Source organism: Saccoglossus kowalevskii, chromosome 6 (assembly GCF_978046115.1).
Source record: "Saccoglossus kowalevskii chromosome 6, keSacKowa6.1, whole genome shotgun sequence".
Classification (NCBI taxonomy): domain Eukaryota; kingdom Metazoa; phylum Hemichordata; class Enteropneusta; family Harrimaniidae; genus Saccoglossus; species Saccoglossus kowalevskii.
The window spans coordinates 41238788-41258189 of NC_140646.1; the positions used below are offsets into that span (position 1 = coordinate 41238788).

The following is a 19402-nucleotide window of genomic DNA, read 5'->3' on the forward strand; positions in this document are numbered from 1 at the left end:
GCACAGTTATAGCACTATTTGTAATTCAAACAATATTTACTAGTCTACTTTATTAAATTACGTACTTTCCATGCAGAAATTATATCACGGCGGCTACGAAATAACTGCATTCTATTAGAGAGCGCTGCGCTCTCTGTTCTACCACAGCACGCTTCATTATAACAACGTGTTTGAAGTACATTTATAGCACTATTTGTAATTCAAACAATATTTACTAGTCTACTTTATTAAAATACGTACTTTCCATGCAGAAATTATACGAAATTATATCACGGCGGCTACGAAATAACTTCATTCTATTAGAGAGCGCTGCGCTCTGTGTTCTACCACAGCACGCTTCATTATAACGTGTTTGAAGTACAGTCATAGCACTATTTGTAATTCAAACAATATTTACTAGTCTACTTTATTAAAATACGTACTTTCCATGTAGAAATTATACAAATTAATATCACAGCGGCTACGAAATAACTTCATTCTACTAGAGAGCGCTGCGCTCCCTGTTCTACCACAGCACGCTTCATTATAACAACGTGTTTAAAGTACAGTCATAGCACTATTTGTAATTCAAACAATATTTACTAGTCTACTTTATTAAAATACGTACTTTCCGTGCAGAAATTATACGAAATTATATCACGGCGGCTACGAAATAACTTCATTCTATTAGAGAGCGCTGCGCTCCCTGTTCTACCACAGCACGCTTCATTATAACTACGTGTTTGAAGTACATTTATAGCACTATTTGTAATTCAAACAATATTTACTAGTCTACTTTATTAAAATACGTACTTTCCATGCAGAAATTATACGAAATTATATCACGGCGGCTACGAAATAACTTCATTCTATTAGAGAGCGCTGCGCTCTGTGTTCTACCACAGCACGCTTCATTAAAACGTGTTTGAAGTACAGTCATAGCACTATTTGTAATTCAAACAATATTTACTAGTCTACTTTATTAAAATACGTACTTTCCATGTAGAAATTATACAAATTAATATCACAGCGGCTACGAAATAACTTCATTCTATTAGAGAGCGCTGCGCTCCCTGTTCTACCACAGCACGCTTCATTATAACAACGTGTTTAAAGTACAGTCATAGCACTATTTGTAATTCAAACAATATTTACTAGTCTACTTTATTAAAATACGTACTTTCCGTGCAGAAATTATACGAAATTATATCACGGCGGCTACGAAATAACTTCATTCTATTAGAGAGCGCTGCGCTCCCTGTTCTACCACAGCACGCTTCATTATAACTACGTGTTTGAAGTATATTTATAGCACTATTTGTAATTCAAACAATATTTACTAGTCTACTTTATTAAATTACGTACTTTCCATGCAGAAATTATATCACGGCGGCTGCGAAATAACTGCATTCTATTAGAGAGCGCTGCGCTCTGTGTTCTACCACAGCACGCTTCATTATAACAACGTGTTTAAAGTACAGTCATAGCACTATTTGTAATTCAAACAATATTTACTAGTCTACTTTATTAAAATACGTACTTTCCATGCAGAAATTATACGAAATTATATCACGGCGGCTACGAAATAACTGCATTCTATTAGAGAGCGCTGCGCTCTGTGTTCTACCACAGCACGCTTCATTATAACAACGTGTTTAAAGTACAGTCATAGCACTATTTGTAATTCAAACAATATTTACTAGTCTACTTTATTAAAATACGTACTTTCCATGCAGAAATTATACGAAATTATATCACGGCGGCTACGAAATAACTGCATTCTATTAGAGAGCGCTGCGCTCTGTGTTCTACCACAGCACGCTTCATTATAACAACGTGTTTAAAGTACAGTCATAGCACTATTTGTAATTCAAACAATATTTACTAGTCTACTTTATTAAAATACGTACTTTCCGTGCAGAAATTATACGAAATTATATCACGGCGGCTACGAAATAACTTCATTCTATTAGAGAGCGCTGCGCTCTCTGTTCTACCACAGCACGCTTCATTATAACAACGTGTTTGAAGTACATTTATAGCACTATTTGTAATTCAAACAATATTTACTAGTCTACTTTATTAAAATACGTACTTTCCATGCAGAAATTATACGAAATTATATCACGGCGGCTACGAAATAACTGCATTCTATTAGAGAGCGCTGCGCTCTGTGTTCTACCACAGCACGCTTCATTATAACAACGTGTTTAAAGTACAGTCATAGCACTATTTGTAATTCAAACAATATTTACTAGTCTACTTTATTAAAATACGTACTTTCCGTGCAGAAATTATACGAAATTATATCACGGCGGCTACGAAATAACTTCATTCTATTAGAGAGCGCTGCGCTCTCTGTTCTACCACAGCACGCTTCATTATAACAACGTGTTTGAAGTACATTTATAGCACTATTTGTAATTCAAACAATATTTACTAGTCTACTTTATTAAAATACGTACTTTCCATGCAGAAATTATACGAAATTATATCACGGCGGCTACGAAATAACTTCATTCTATTAGAGAGCGCTGCGCTCTGTGTTCTACCACAGCACGCTTCATTATAACGTGTTTGAAGTACAGTCATAGCACTATTTGTAATTCAAACAATATTTACTAGTCTACTTTATTAAAATACGTACTTTCCATGTAGAAATTATACAAATTAATATCACAGCGGCTACGAAATAACTTCATTCTATTAGAGAGCGCTGCGCTCCCTGTTCTACCACAGCACGCTTCATTATAACAACGTGTTTAAAGTACAGTCATAGCACTATTTGTAATTCAAACAATATTTACTAGTCTACTTTATTAAAATACGTACTTTCCGTGCAGAAATTATACGAAATTATATCACGGCGGCTACGAAATAACTTCATTCTATTAGAGAGCGCTGCGCTCCCTGTTCTACCACAGCACGCTTCATTATAACTACGTGTTTGAAGTACATTTATAGCACTATTTGTAATTCAAACAATATTTACTAGTCTACTTTATTAAATTACGTACTTTCCATGCAGAAATTATATCACGGCGGCTGCGAAATAACTGCATTCTATTAGAGAGCGCTGCGCTCTCTGTTCTACCACAGCACGCTTCATTATAACAACGTCGTTTGAAGCACAGTTATAGCACTATTTGTAATTCAAACAATATTTACTAGTCTACTTTAATAAATTACGTACTTTCCATGCAGAAATTATATCACGGCGGCTACGAAATAACTGCATTCTATTAGAGAGTGCTGCGCTCTCTGTTCTACCACAGCACGCTTCATTATAACAACGTGTTTGAAGCACAGTTATAGCACTATTTGTAATTCAAACAATATTTACTAGTCTACTTTATTAAAATACGTACTTTCCATGCAGAAATTATACGAAATTATATCACGGCGGCTACGAAATAACTTCATTCTATTAGAGAGCGCTGCGCTCTGTGTTCTACCACAGCACGCTTCATTATAACAACGTCGTTTGAAGCACAGTTATAGGACTATTTGTAATTCAAACAATATTTACTAGTCTACTTTATTAAATTACGTACTTTCCATGCAGAAATTATATCACGGCGGCTACGAAATAACTGCATTCTATTAGAGAGCACTGCGCTCTCTGTTCTACCACAGCACGCTTCATTATGACAACGTGTTTGAAGTACATTTATAACACTATTTGTAATTCAAACAATATTTACTAGTCTACTTTATTAAAATACGTACTTTCCATGCAGAAATTATACGAAATTATATCACGGCGGCTACGAAATAACTGCATTCTATTAGAGAACGCTGCGCTCTGTGTTCTACCACAGCACGCTTCATTATAACAACGTGTTTGAAGTACAGTCATAGCACTATTTGTAATTCAAACAATATTTACTAGTCTACTTTATTAAATTAGGTACTTTCCATGCAGAAATTATACAAATTAATATCACAGCGGCTACGAAATAACTTCATTCTATTAGAGAGCGCTGCGCTCCCTGTTCTACCACAGCACGCTTCATTATAACAACGTCGTTTGAAGCACAGTTATAGCACTATTTGTAATTCAAACAATATTTACTAGACTAATTTATTAAATTACGTACTTTCCATGCAGAAATTATACGAAATTATATCACGGCGGCTACGAAATAACTGCATTCTATTAGAGAACGCTGCGCTCTGTGTTCTACCACAGCACGCTTCATTATAACAACGTGTTTGAAGTACAGTCATAGCACTATTTGTAATTCAAACAATATTTACTAGTCTACTTTATTAAATTAGGTACTTTCCATGCAGAAATTATATCACAGCGGCTACGAAATAACTGCATTCTATTAGAGAGCGCTGCGCTCTCTGTTCTACCACAGCACGCTTCATTATAACAACGTGTTTGAAGTACAGTTATAGCACTTTTTGTAATTCAAACAATATTTACTAGTCTACTTTATTAAATTACGTACTTTTCATGCAGAAATTATATCAGCGGCTGCGAAATAACTGCATTTTATTAGAGAGCGCTGCGCTCTCTGTTCTACCAAAGCACGCTTCATTATAACAACGTCGTTTGAAGTACAGTTATAGCACTATTTGTAATTCAAACAATATTTACTAGTCTACTTTATTAAATTACGTACTTTCCATGCAGAAATTATACGAAATTATATCACGGCGGCTACGAAATAATTGCATTCTATTAGAGAGCGCTGCCCTCCCTGTAGTACAATAATTGTATTCTTATCAAGTATCTCATTTTAAAAACTTTCACAAACTCTCGCCAATGAGTCGTATCTACTCAACTTTCACCGTCACCTTCCCAATCACCTTAATAAATGACATTTCAGAATAAAATGCTTGATTCTTGATGCGTTCCCAGATAATGAATTCCCGAGTATTGTAACCGGAGAGAATGACTTGTCTTATAGAATTTTGAAATGCAGTGATGAGGGAAATTGCCATTGTTCCCGATATCATTGTGCTTTATGTGATACAAAAGGCAAAAAATACATGATCATGAAGCACATACGTGCAGTGCACTGGAAATCGAGAGTGAGTTTTCTCGGTAAGTATACACTAAGATTTCGTTGAGCAAGAGACACCGCATCAGATGGTGTTTTATTCTTACTATGTAAACTAGATATTTGAAACAAAGAACGGAGAGAATGGAATATATGTTTGGTTCTCGCAATCTCGAGATCATTGTATATATTTACACCTTTGCTGTATATTAGTTCAAATTACATTATTAAATATTGCTCACCATATTTTACTCATTACTTATACAGCTTCAGCAACAAAGCCGCATTGTTTGATTCTGTTGGTTATATCAAATTTCTAATTCTATTTAGTTCTATACATACTTTGGTATGTTATCCGCCCTCTCGTTTCGTCGTGAAAACCAAACAATGTCAATAAATTCAGATAATTGCCAAGATTGCAAATCATTGCAGGTAATTGTATAAATGGTTTTGGTCAAATATCATTAGTTTCTCAGCGTAGTTGTCGTAGTCAACTTAGATTCTGAGTCTGTCATGGATATGACGAATTAGGTCAATTGTATTGAATTAATCTACCATCGCATTGGTTTATTACGGGCAATCATACAGGTATTCATTACACATCCACTTATTGTCAACTCAGAAGCACCACATATAATTATACTACAATTTTGTTAACCTATTTGCAGGATTACACAGTGTTATGTGTAAATGTGACAGCGCGATTATTAAAACGCCACGACACTGGCACTGCCCATTTTGTTTGACTATTTGGTCAAAGGCCTACATATTGGAGCGGCATCTTAAAACATGCGACAACAGCATGGACAACATTGAAGTGGCCGTATTATTATCAAGAAAGAAAACTGAGAATGGTAACATATATGTTGTTTTTACGTATTCACGTTTAATGTTCTCTTCAGAATAGTACAATACCAAAATAGAAAGCTATAATACACCGTAATTAGAAAGATAATTATGTGTTGTTATATTGTATTTTACAGAAGATAAAAAGCAACAACATTCGCAACCACTGGCAATGCCACCACCAATCGATCATGAAGATCCTGGCGATGATTCTGAAAGAGATGAATCTCCATCACCCTCATCCAATCTGCCTTTAGTAAACCATTTATCATGTAGTACATCAACACGCATTCCACTATTCAAACGTGGGGTAGACAGAGTATCATGTTCTGAATGTGGCGAACGTATGTTGAAAAAAAATCTTAAACGCCACGAAGAAAACATACATGGCAATAGTTTTAAGTCTTTGCCAGTTCTTAAATCATATTCTGTGAATCGAGAAAACTCCTTATTTGCAGTGGAAGCTGGTCCGAGAAATGCCTTACCAATTCATGCTGAGAAAGAACTTCTTTGTACAAATCCAAAAGTATTTTGCGAGAGTAGCACATGTATACAAGCTGCAACAATTGCAACACGTAGCAGACTTCCAAGTTTCGAATGTCAACATTTATTATCAGTTAACAGAGCAATTCGATTCATAGAACAACCATTCCTTCTCCCCGTGAAACTTGATGAATTATGTAATACGTATCATCCATTTTCTGATAGCAGTAGAGATGCAGCTCTAACATTGCACAGTCGAAGCATAGCCAATGGGTCAGTGCCTGTGTATCCATTATTTGAATCGGCTAGTACAGATCGGCAATTGCGTTTTTCCATTCATACAGGCGAGACTCACTATTACAGTATACTTGGGCGAGTTATTGTTTCGTATGATACTGATAAAAACACATGGCATTGTCGATGCTGCAAGAAGAGGGGTTGCGGTCACAAAGCTCTTGCTCGTTGGTATTGCTACCAAGTATTCCCGGGTAAAATACACCACGGCGCCTCAGAAGACCAATATGAAACTGATGACATTGATGATGGCAACACGCTGATTATTCCTGGCGCTATAAAACAATTACATTCATATCCACCGGTTATTGACATTTCGGAGAGAATGGTTGAATACTGGTTGAGGCATAAAAAAATTCCACCTGATATTTCTTTGTCTATGTCAGAGAATTTTAACCATACTCGTCTCATGCCTGTGGAAAAGAGGTGCAAAGTATGTAAATCGCAACCGCTTTTGGATTCACCCTTGCTTATATCATCGAATGCAAATATAGTTGCAATGAATGGACTAATAAAAGGTATGTAACTGTTTCCTCTATTATTTATACTGTCATATAAAAACTATATATATTCACATACTTTTCAATCTTATGAAATTATGCAAAATACGTAATGACTAATATTGTTGTGTTATTTTTTAATTGTTTGCACATTTCTTGGCCAACGGCAACCATTACCCCAATAAGACGATCGTTATACAACTATTACATTTTGTATTTTTTAGGCGTGGAAACTTATTGTCGAAAGTGCAGTCTTTGTGACCTGGTGTACAGATATCAGGAACATTGTGATCAATTACACAATTATGATGACAAATGGATATTTTCTGTGCGATTATTAGTTTTTCTAAGAAAATCTCTCGCAGTAAGTTTTGCTAAATCATTTTCTGTGTGAAAAAATGATAACGTATGCTGAGAACGTGTTTGAGAAAATAAGTCAATATAATTATGATTAATACGAATACCTCTGGCCCATTTGTATAACATGAACACATATATTCATACACAGAATCATACTGCTATTGGTAGTGTGATGTCAGCTTGGGAAGACACAAACAATATACGGATACCCCATAATGTTGTCATCAAAGCGTATGAACATTTTGAGGCCTTGACGGACCATGATTATACTTTCAATTGTGTAATTTGTGGCAGTAACCCGCCCGTCATCATTACTGATTTGCAAAGAAAGGCATGCTTCAGGATGGATGGTAAGCATGTAGTGTAGTGAATATATTTAAAATATGCAACGTAAATTGCTAATATGAGGTCTAAACATATGTTTAGTTAGAGATGAAATACTGCAATGTTGAGTTTTCATTCAAATGATTTTAATAAACAATAAACCCTACATTATTTTTTTCTAAATGTCTAGTCTCAAATTACCGGATGTTTGTGAAGATTCTGATAAAGTTGATGTTGAAACATTCTGGAAAAAGATCGAAATGGAGAAGTTAGTGAAACCGCTCATTAGATGTAAGATACATATTTTATTATAATATAATTACCCAAATGATTGTTTGTATTTTTAATGTTGTAATGTGACATTGTTTTGTATACTAATTAATGTGTCTTTTTGTTTTCCCACTGTTTTGCTGGCAGTTCTTATGGTATATTTATTTTGGTTCGTTCCTAGCACAAACATAAAGATTATGTAAATGTATATTATGGTTATATTGTTACAGATGGCGAAAAAAATCCATTCCAAGTGACACCATCCTATTCAGCATGGGCACCATACATTGGACGAGTTACCCGTGGGGAAACAGTATGGAATACAGAGCACAGAAAAGTGATAAGAGAAACTGAAAGACTTGAAACAGACTGTCGTGATATGTCCGAGGAGCGTTTAATAGAACTCCTGAATTCTTCAAGCATCACGGTAAATGATGTTTACTATTATTTAACCACAAAGTAGAGAAAGTAGACCAGATTAATTCCAATTCATATTTGTTATTATTTTGTATGTACGGTGTGTAAACTAATGATATTTGATTTGTACTGATAGACCTGAACTGACATTTAATATACTAGTATATGAATTGAAACATATGCCAAGCTTTCATATTAATATTTGTTTCGAAAGGTTGCAAAGGTGAAAGAAATATGTTCAACTTGCAATATTGCAGCAACCGGATCAAAATATGATATGGTATTGCGTATTCGACAGGCACTGATTAAAAATGATAATATAATGAACAAAGTATTCCAAAAGATATGGGGTGCTTCTGGTACGTACACTTTGAAATCTATGCACAATTTACTAAATATACTATCGAGCAATACTCAAATTTAAATATAGACCCACGAAAACAAAATTAGGGAATAATAGAATGCATAATGTAACTATTGTTAATGGAAAATTTATCATTGACCAAATTGTGTGCGGAAAAATATTCATATATGTTTGTATTTATTAAGGTGGATGGCTTTCAGCAAGCTGCCCTCATCGTATCGTATATGCAGTTAAGTTTCTTATTCGGGCTGAGAGTCCGCGAGATCACGTTGACCTTATTAGGTCTTTCAAGGTTCAACCATCTGTTGTTATCGTTGATATGCCACATATGGTAGCAAGACATGGAAATATTAGATATCCGCAGATGTTTCATCCCTATGACGGCAGAGTTGCAGAAAGCACATCAGAAAATATTATGCTAGCAACAGAAGGAAAATTGGAGGTACACTTACCTTGGCTATATGGTCGGCAGCAGTCCAGTCAAGGAAATCATGTACTAGGAGATGATGTTCATCTGTGTTTATATGATGTATTTCACCAGCAAAATACATCCAAGGAAGAGGAAGTATTGCGACGTATTTCAAATATTCCGGAGTTGCACGGCATTGTAAATAGTCAGGTAGCAGAACAAATACACAACTCAAGAAAGAGGGACATTCATTTCCTAAATACTATGGGAGCTACAACACATATATTTATATTAATGAATGTTATTCACTCACATAACATGAAAGTGAACGCCGATACCATGGCCAAAATGACAGACGTATTCAAGGCCCAAGTAACCTTCGATAGCTTGGGACGTGCAGTTATCAGTAAGTTTATTGTTTCACTACAAATGTGTTTACTCATGTATCTATAGTGATTATTTATGTTTCACATGTTAATGAAAGTATGTATTACATACTCGTGTTTTCTTTTCCACACAGGTCAGTCGACTTCAAACCATTCCTCTATTGACCAAATTTCCAATGTTATCGAACACGTAGACAGTTTATCGGAGCAGGGTGATGTCACAGGTATTATAATTGCATATCTGATTTGGGTTATATTTGATTTTTTTAACTGTAATTGTTAGTTCAGTACATAAATTTCATACTTTTCACTTAAATCATTTCATGTACATGTTACATTTTTATGTTTTCTTTTCCACACAGGTCAGTCGACTTCAAACCATTCCTCTATTGACCACATTTCCAATGTTACCGTACACGTCGAAAGTTTATCGGAGCAGGGTGATGTCACAGGTATGATAATTGCATATATGACTGCACAACCTTGTTGATTTGAGGCATATTTGATTTTTATAACTGACTTCATCTACATGTTTGAATTATATGTTTGTTTGTTTATCACATGTTCCTCATAATTTGTATTTCAATCATCCAATACAGATAATATACCAGAGCATTCAGTTATAGACCTTGAAGTTGCAAAGGAGATACTTGGTTCTATAGCAATGGACCAAACACAAGGTAATTGACCATGATATGGAAATACGGAATGTATTCTTGAGATACATCGTTGATATAAAACATATTGGTGTTCACTGACTCGAGAGCCCATTATATTAATAAGTATTAATCTCATTATTTAGGTTACAATAATCAAGTGATTGATATTATGAGGGTTCTGCGTGAGTCACGTGAAACTGCTGAGAAAGAGACAGAGAATATCACTCGTCTGAGGGATGCCCTACTCAGAGAAGGGCTGGAAGAATGCCTACCACCAACACCAATGGATGGGAATTGCTTATTCCACGCACTGTGTGAACATATTTGTAGAGCTAAGGACATCCCACGGACAGAACTATCTCACTACGAGTTACGCGAACTCATTTTAAACTTCATGTCGGAATCAAAAACTGAGCTTCAGGTAAGAAATAGCATATAGCATTTTTGTTCAGTTACATTCTCATAGATTTCTGTGAGACGAGTCACAAACATGTATTAACATTACGGCAAATAGTAGTTTCTTCATGCTCAATATTTGAATGACAATATAGTTATTAATATCCAAAAACAATGCAATTGAGAGTATATTGAGAGTTTTTATCCTTAAATTTTAATAATTAACATAAGTCATTCCCGATTAAAAAATAATATGATAAATGCAGTTTAGTATCATGTTGTACCGTGGGATTTGTTTGTGTCTTTTTTATTATTATTTGTTATTCCATGTGTCGTTCAACTATGTAAATTATACATAATATGTAACATAATATTTAGGGTTTTGACAGAATCAGAAAATTGTATAAATACAAATAAAGACATTGCGCATTATTAATACTAAACAATTATTGCATAATTTATTTTTCTCTGATTTTCTAAAGGGCTTACTATGTGTTGAACTACGTAATATGAAAACAACTTTTGAGAATTACATCGACTACATGAAAGGACCGAGCGTTTGGGGTGACCAGATTATACTTGTTGTAGCTTCAATTATGTTACAATCGGAAATTAAGCTTGTAACCCCAACTTATACCAGGATCATAAGTCCGCCAGATGACGTACCACTTAACGAGATGATATACCTAGGGTATCTGCCAAACCTTCATTACATGGCGGTTAAACCTTTACAAGGTCAGTGTGTACAATAATCATTCATTTTTAAACTTTCTTTAAAATTCCTGTTCTTTGTAAATTAACAAGACTTCATGCTGTATTGTATTATGCAGAAATTAACAAGGATACAATGAAATACAATCTACGAGTTAATCCATCAAAGGTAATTATACGCAGTGAATGCTGTAAAAAATGTGTAAATCAATCTGAATTACGAATATGAGCTTCATATTTCTCGTTGTTATGGTTGAATGTAGAAATATTTTACACTGTACTAGTATACATCGACGTAATGTTTTATTACAGAAACGCTTTTCTGATAAGTGGATAACAGAGACTGTAAAGAAGAAAAAAACTGCGGAAAGGTACGAAGCTCTAAAATAACAATAAAATACGAGATAACTGTTCTGTAATTTTTCAACACAGCGTGCCAAGGATATTTTAGATATGATATATACGTTAGTTAATCTCATCTATGTTTGAAATTCTATATTATTTCAGTGACATTGCTATTATTATCGGGGACAGCGAACAGGAACATCAAAAACCAACATTAGGTAAGTAAGTACAAATCTAATGTGCCACCCAAGATAAATTGTGTTGTGCAATTTATTCAGTTTTTGAGCTTACCAAATAATGCAATAACGAATTGAAAGGCAATAAGAATGTATGGTATTTGGCCTCAAATTGGCGCCAGTACAGTCCCCATTGTTCCATTGGCGGCTCCTTTGTAAACTTTACCCCATGACCTCAACTTGACTTCGTGACCTTGATCAGGCCTCTGAGGCACCTTGGTTCTTTGAAACACATGCGAACACCAACACACATTTACATATTAGATTTTTTTTCCAGAAACCTCAGATCCGTCACAAATGCATAGGCGAAATGATGAAGTACGTATAGATTAATTAATTTCATGAAAATTAATTGCATTTATTGTTACATACTAGTATGTACAAATATACAACCTAAATATATGTACTACCGGGAATTATATGTTCAAGGCATGTCAATGTAATATGTATATGATTTGTAATCACAATAATTCGTTTATAAACTAATGAATAGAATCCTGATGATGTCAGTACATGTGTCGATGCCAATGATGTAACTGAGGATAATAGTAATGCCATAGAAAGTAGTGAACCAAAGTTTGTATTCCAGAAAAGAGATATCATTAGAGAGGTAGGTTACACAAAACCTGCGAATTAGCTAACAGTCAATTCAATAAATTCAGTCATGCAATATCGGAATATTCAAACTTAGCGAAAGTGAATATCCCTGTCTTATAAATGTTTTCTTGCATGTTATTTCTTGATAGTTACCTTCTTATCATTGGTATATGGAACATATAATAATGTCACATTGTGAACAGAAAAGGTAAATTATATTTTAATACTTTTATGATAGCAGTTTTAAGTACACACACATTTTTCTTTCGCATACTTCAGAATAGTTTTTTCTCAAATGTTACGGTCTTTCTTTGATGTTTTGACAGAGAGTTGCCTGAGGCAAAAAGACATGTAGAATTTCTCGAAGGTGACAGAGAGAAAACCCGCCTGAAGTATTGCTTTGGACTCGATCTTTTCACCCTCGAGGTAAGCTGACTATAAGCTAATCAGTGTTGCTAACTTGAGTCTGTTTAATATAGAATAGAGACTTAACAAGACCTGGCTTTAATTTGTTACAGGCTGTGGATTCCCTTATTGAGTATTTAAATAATAAATGTGTAATAGTTAAATCCGGTCCCAGGTATGTTAACGAGTTATTTTGTCATGAGTTATTCTTTAATTTTTATACTCACTTTTGTAAATTTGTTTGAAAATTTGTATTTTTCGTTCTCATCCAATAATTTCACAACTCTTATGTTTGCTCTACACAATAGAACCTGCGATTAGGTTTACTTCTCGTGGGCGTGCAATCAAATTTTCCAAAATCTCGAAGCAATTTAACTTTGAAACACTCCCACTAACAGAAGAGTTGGGACAATTTGTACTTTAGTGGTTTCATACGAAATATAGCTTTTGTTGTTTAATTTCGAAATATTGACAACATGAACGCCAATACCATGTCAACATAAATGAAGAACGAACATTATCCAAGTGTCCACGAACTTTAAGATATACCTCAAAACTTCTATTTCAAACGATTGTCAATAGAGGACACCTGTTAAAAAATAGGCAATACTTTCACAGTACAACTTCAGCATTAAGCATGGACAAGTTATTGAATGCCAATTATTGAATTATACAGATTGTACGACAGATTCTCTACGATAAGAACACCCTCTGGCAAGAGTGATGATATACTAACAGAAACTTTCAGAAATGGGTCAGTATGTTAACATATTTATATATTGAGTTTCATTATCATTTAAGTAACATTGGTTAGTAATTGTGATTGTTTTTTACAGCCCACCATCGATGGTAACCGCATATATGTTTCAAGTATTATCAAAAGAAATAATGATTAAACTTGCAATGGAAAAACATGGATTTACATACACTGAGGCCGACCAACATTGCTCATCGACAGAAATCAGTAACAGTATGTACGATTAGAATCTAAGTTGCAATCAATTTAGTATTTCTGTACTAATATTTCGACTATTTCATATAATTTTATAGAATAATAAGGTTGATACAGAGTTATGTTTTAATATGCCAGATACATTGTTATAATTTATGTTACCCTTATGTTCTTTATACGTGTTTTAACTGTAATCATTTATCTGCATAATATTAAATAAATTCCAGTTAAAATTGTTAATAGAGTGTTGTATCTACCAGGTACATTCATATAACTTAACTGCACATTTTGCATTGTTGCATATAATAAATGTATAAACTAAATGTCGTTCTGACTATTTATTTGATACAGAATTTTTAATATAATGTTACATTCAAATAATCACTACTTTATGTGACCTAATACACATCATGTAATTCCATACTCATTCAGAGCACGGTAGTTATAAGTATTTATCAACCAATATCAATCCTTAACGTGTCCATGCAATACCATAACTATCTGATTTTTGTTTAGGTAAACAGTCTCGTCGTATGAGATCAGGAATCAAACATATGAGTAAGTATTTTACATGACCGCATTTAGATAATAAAAACTTAGAGTTAAGATTTGGGAATATTGCGTTTACTTTTTTATTGTGTAGCCTATGAATACGAGGGAAAATCGACGATTAACATTGTTTACATAAGTATCGATGAGGTGGTGGATTGACGAACATCTTGCCGACTGAGGGCAGTGTTACATTAGCAAACTAAGTTATATTCCGTGTTAATTATTTCAGGTGTAATCAGGACAGAAGTATCCACGGAAGCAATATACGAATCTGAGTTCGAGAAAGCAAAAGTTGACACAGCATAACATTGTATCAGTCTCATTATTCTACAACAGAAATCACTATCTGTGTAATTTCTTTCACGCATTTTTTCAATAAATAGATCACGTTTCTGTAACAAATCGTTTAGATTATTACATGTTCGAGCATACCGAATGGTTTCACCTTTGATAAATTCATTTGAATACTGATGTGGGATGACAAAAATTACGTTTATTGAAATATTGAAACGTTTCCGTTGTCTTGCGTTAGGGAATATTCAAATGTGAGCCGGTATTTGTTATGAAGCATGTTGGCTTCCTTAACAAATGTGTTTAATTCTAGTACTAACATGAAGATGTCATTTCGAAAGCGGTACAAAGTTTTGATATTTTGAGCACTGAGTAGTAAAATTCGATTTTCCAGTGGGTGGAATGTTATTATGTAAGCAATCTCAGGCGAAGCTGGTGATCCCATGCTAATTCCGCATGTTGGGGTAGGTATAGAATAGGTTAGAATAACGTGCCATAGTTTGAAATTTATGAAAATAATGGTTTCAAATACTCAATCCATATTATCACGGCGCACCTTTAAACTCGTACAGGACAGGACTGACACATACAATACTCTAACTCATGTATAGAAATTAGATCACTGTGTGTCCTTTTCGAGACACAATATATACAGATTTTCACTCAACGTGAATCACTATGATGCACGTTGTTGTTCGTAAATCAGAAGAAAATCAGTTCAGAAAATAAGTGTTGACACCGTTATTGAAATGTACAAAATGTTATCTATACAGATATGTTGAATAAATTGAAATACACTATTAATAGTAAAAATGCATTGCTCATTTTAAAAAGTTAAAGGCGCATGTTAATTACGTATATTTCCATAACTATATATATTTCCATAATCTTTGTACAGAAAACTTACTTTCTGACCTCAAAATGTAGCATATTTGTATCGGGTCTGTGGTTACGCTCACTTGTGAACAGTTTTCCGTAACGAATACGACGACCAACACTCGTTTGTCGAAATAGGGTGGTCCTATGACATTGGTGCTAAAGTGTTTTTTTGTTTTTTCTGGCCCTGAAATCACCACCGTAGGGTATTTGTGTCGGATAATTATATATTTCGCATGGTTCATTCATTTATTCACATTTTTCTGCAAAAATTATCGAAAACGAACAATTTAGGCTCAAATTTATACTGTGATAAATTATTATATTGTTTTCAATGTTTATTGTGCTAAGGAACATTTTACTACAAACATTTTCAAAATTGTCTGTAATTGTGTCGATTTTAAAATAGCGTTCGCTAGCTTCACCCTAGTTGCTCTACTATTGAGGTCGGTATGTTAGGGCATTGAAACAATACTAAAATGAAGCCCTTAAAAGTTTCCCAATTTAAAGTGCTAATCAGCACCGGCTTGAGATCATTCATATAGAAGTAAACCGGACCATACCGTGCCGAGCGTCAAAATCCCGGCGAGCGTCGGTTGAGTAAGTCGCTCGGGGTTAGATCGAAGTCACAGTAGAGGGCGCATCGGTCTGTAATAGAACGCGCTGTAGTGGAACAGCGCGTTCTAATAGAATGGCCGGAGCCAACTCTATTTGCCCGGATAAATACCGCCACTCCACTACGGATCCAGGAAAACTCCCGTCATGCTTTGCGTTCTATCATGGCTGCGCCCTCGCAAACTATGGGCCAGCAACATTTGTCAACAGTACACATATCTCGTCTATAGTTCGTATAAGGCATTGTTGTTGTTGTTGTTGGAATTTGGTAAGTACTACTGGATGGTTTCTGGATTTATGACAGAAACAAAATCGGGTGGCTTTTGTATTGGAAGCCGCGAAAAAAACATGTTCACAACGACTCAACCATTGCTTTTATTTACTTGATTGCTTGAAATGATGAATGCCACGTCACACTACGATCGGCATGATTGTCCTCTGATAAGCGGTTGTTGGCTGGGATCACGCAAACAAAAATTGTTGTGTAAATATGTTTACATATGTAACGAGTTTGTTGTAATTCACGCATGGTCTGTTTTGCAGTTAAAACGCAGGCCCACTAAACGCAGCGAGGTGGGCGGGGACATAATCTTAATCCCGTAGAGTATACAGCAGGTGCGCATGCGAAATTCAGCTGTGTCGGCGGCTCCGGGATCATTTTTTGATTAGGGTATTACCGTTACTCAAGAAATATTTTTTTGTATTTTATACACAGTCATCTGAGAACTGAAAATAATTAAATCGTTACTATTTATTATATTTTTCTCTCGATTTCTCGTACTACCAGTACTAAAAAAAACACTAGTTGGGTAACAGGACATCGATTTCTGTGATCCATTTCTCACCTTGCAGGCAAACGTAAGAGCGCAATGTGTATTTGCAGAACTAAAAACGTTGCACAGTATTTCGTTTAATGCACATATTTAGCCCTCAACCCCACCAACTTTGCATAGAACTGGTAGGTTGATACCACAATTCCAGTACAAACAACTCCACTTGTAGTGTTTTAAGATTTAAACTAATCACATAAGTATCTGATAGACCCAATTGCATTCATGCACGAGAGGAAACCATGGGTAGCACGGTCTAACAAATGCCCATACTTGTTAAGAATATACAAATCTTCAGTCTTTTTAACTATGATTATTCAGTACAGTAACTAGAAAGGTATATATGTTCTATGCTTATAAAACAATACCAAAATAAATTCAGAAAGTGCACATTGGATTGGATGAGTCTCATCGTCAGTTAATTTTTCCCTGAGAACAATATTTCTAGATATGCTTGCGGTGATTGTAATGTTGTACCAAAATGAATAGTTAAAAATATATTAGTAAATTTCAGGCAATGCTTAGGGGCTGTGTGTGAACACTACTACTATTTCAACCCCCTTTCCATCTTTTCATCATCACCATCTATTTACAGTTTATGTTATTAGAGGTCAGATAATGAACCAATGATATTGCTGTAATTGTTAAACAGGTTAATGGTAATGTGACAGAAGAGCCATGGGGAGGAAAGATGCCCGCAGACAGCAATTACATGTAGATCAGTACAGGAAAGAAATTGGTAATGAGGAGTATAAAAAAACAAAGAAAGAAATAAAAAAGGCCAGAAGTAAAGCTTTAGCTAAAGACGCTAACTGGAATATTAGGGTATGTATACAGAGTGTCATCAGTCATGTTTGTTTGTTTGTTTGTTACCAATGACATAATATTTTCAGCCTATGTCACCAGCCCACAATTTGCAATAGGACATAATATTTCTGTTATATTGAGCCTATGGTAAAAGCATTATAACACTGACAAAATGACCACTATCCACTAAAATTCAGCCATTATTTTCTCGAACATTGGCCTGGTATTGTCGATGAATACAATTTATTGCAAAATGAATAAATGTTCGGTATTTGCATTTATAAGTAGATTAGTTTATTATTCACTCTCAATTACTGACCATACACTACAAATTCATTCAGAAACATTTTATCTGATCACATGACCAGTGATTTGCATATCCAATTTAATTGCATATACTACTACCTGGGGTATTATACATGTACATGTCCGTAACAATTCAATTTGTGATCAGATAAAAGACAACAGACTTGCCGCCATCTTGCTTTTTTGCCATATTACTTTATTTTATGCATGAGCAACATTTCTCATAATAATAATATGGACTATGTCATTAACAATGACTTGTTTTTTTTTATTTCAGGATGTGGCTATGATATCATTTGCGATGTTAGTCCTGGTATTTGCAGTGTATGGATTTTTTTTCATCTATCTGGAATCTGACCCTCGTTCCTGAGATACTGCCTCTACATATATTTCAACACCCTGATCACCTTTCTTGTAATTTCTAAAACCCTGTTTCCATGTTGTTTATATGTTTGTTTTTGTGCCAGTATCTTAAATGCACCCTTTGTAAATTTGATTATTCAGGAGGGAGGGTGTATCAATTAATATCACTCAAATAACCTAGATAGAAACTTTAAACATACTGCTATCTATTTCACAGCATTACTATCAAAACTAATATTTAAATTAATTATGTCTCTTACATCAATTATATCTCTACAAGGAGATATACCAAATGTTATACAACAGGAAGTTGGAATAACTTGTGTTAATTTTTAATACATGTATATATTTGTCTCATTCTTTCAACTACCCAAGTATTATAAACTAGATTTTCGTCATGGCATTTTGTTTTTTGGCATTTTTGTACAAATTCTAATCCTTGAAACGAAAACACCATGATGAAAGTCTACTTAATAATAGTGGGGGAGTTGAAAGAAAAGAGAAATATAAATATTTATTCCTAATTAAAAATTAACACATCTTATTCCAACTTTCTGTGGATATCCATAACCATTTGTGACATTTATTGACCTAGGTTTCAGGGTACCTTGAACATTTCATGTTCATTTCTATGCATCATCAACATAAATATTAAATAAATAAATTGAAATAAACATCTATGTCTGTTGAATTCTGAATGGTTTGGTTTTATATCACTTGGAATATTGGAATGCATGTAATAAAAGTTTCCATGCTATGGCTTCTAGTAATGAGGTGCTGTTATCACATTACTTTGTGTAACACGGGTATTTCT

At 34.4% G+C, this 19402-nt stretch overlaps 1 protein-coding gene and 1 long non-coding RNA gene across 2 annotated transcripts; both read left to right on the plus strand.

Moving 5' to 3' along the window:
• The first annotated feature begins 13927 nt into the window (after nt 1-13927).
• LOC144343091 (uncharacterized) lies at nt 13928-14902 on the plus strand. Its single transcript, XR_013418883.2, has 3 exons — nt 13928-13966; nt 14465-14506; nt 14730-14902. It is a non-coding gene; the product is annotated as an uncharacterized LOC144343091 (long non-coding RNA).
• A 1513-nt stretch (nt 14903-16415) lies between these two features.
• On the plus strand, nt 16416-19060 carry LOC102808207 (triple QxxK/R motif-containing protein-like). Its single transcript, XM_085500893.1, has 3 exons — nt 16416-16550; nt 17765-17937; nt 18503-19060. The coding sequence occupies exons 2-3, from the start codon at nt 17791-17793 to the stop codon at nt 18593-18595; spliced, it is 240 nt and encodes a 79-aa protein (XP_085357019.1). The 5' UTR covers nt 16416-16550; nt 17765-17790; the 3' UTR covers nt 18596-19060.
• Nucleotides 19061-19402: the final 342 nt, after the last annotated feature.

Bases quoted from the DNA above. Each gene is read 5' to 3' on its own strand.
- LOC102808207 (XM_085500893.1), top strand. From the start codon at position 17,791: ATGGGGAGGAAAGATGCCCGCAGACAGCAATTACATGTAGATCAGTAC. The intron at 17,938-18,502 runs GTATGTATACAG...TTTTTATTTCAG, and splicing joins ACGCTAACTGGAATATTAGG to GATGTGGCTATGATATCATT.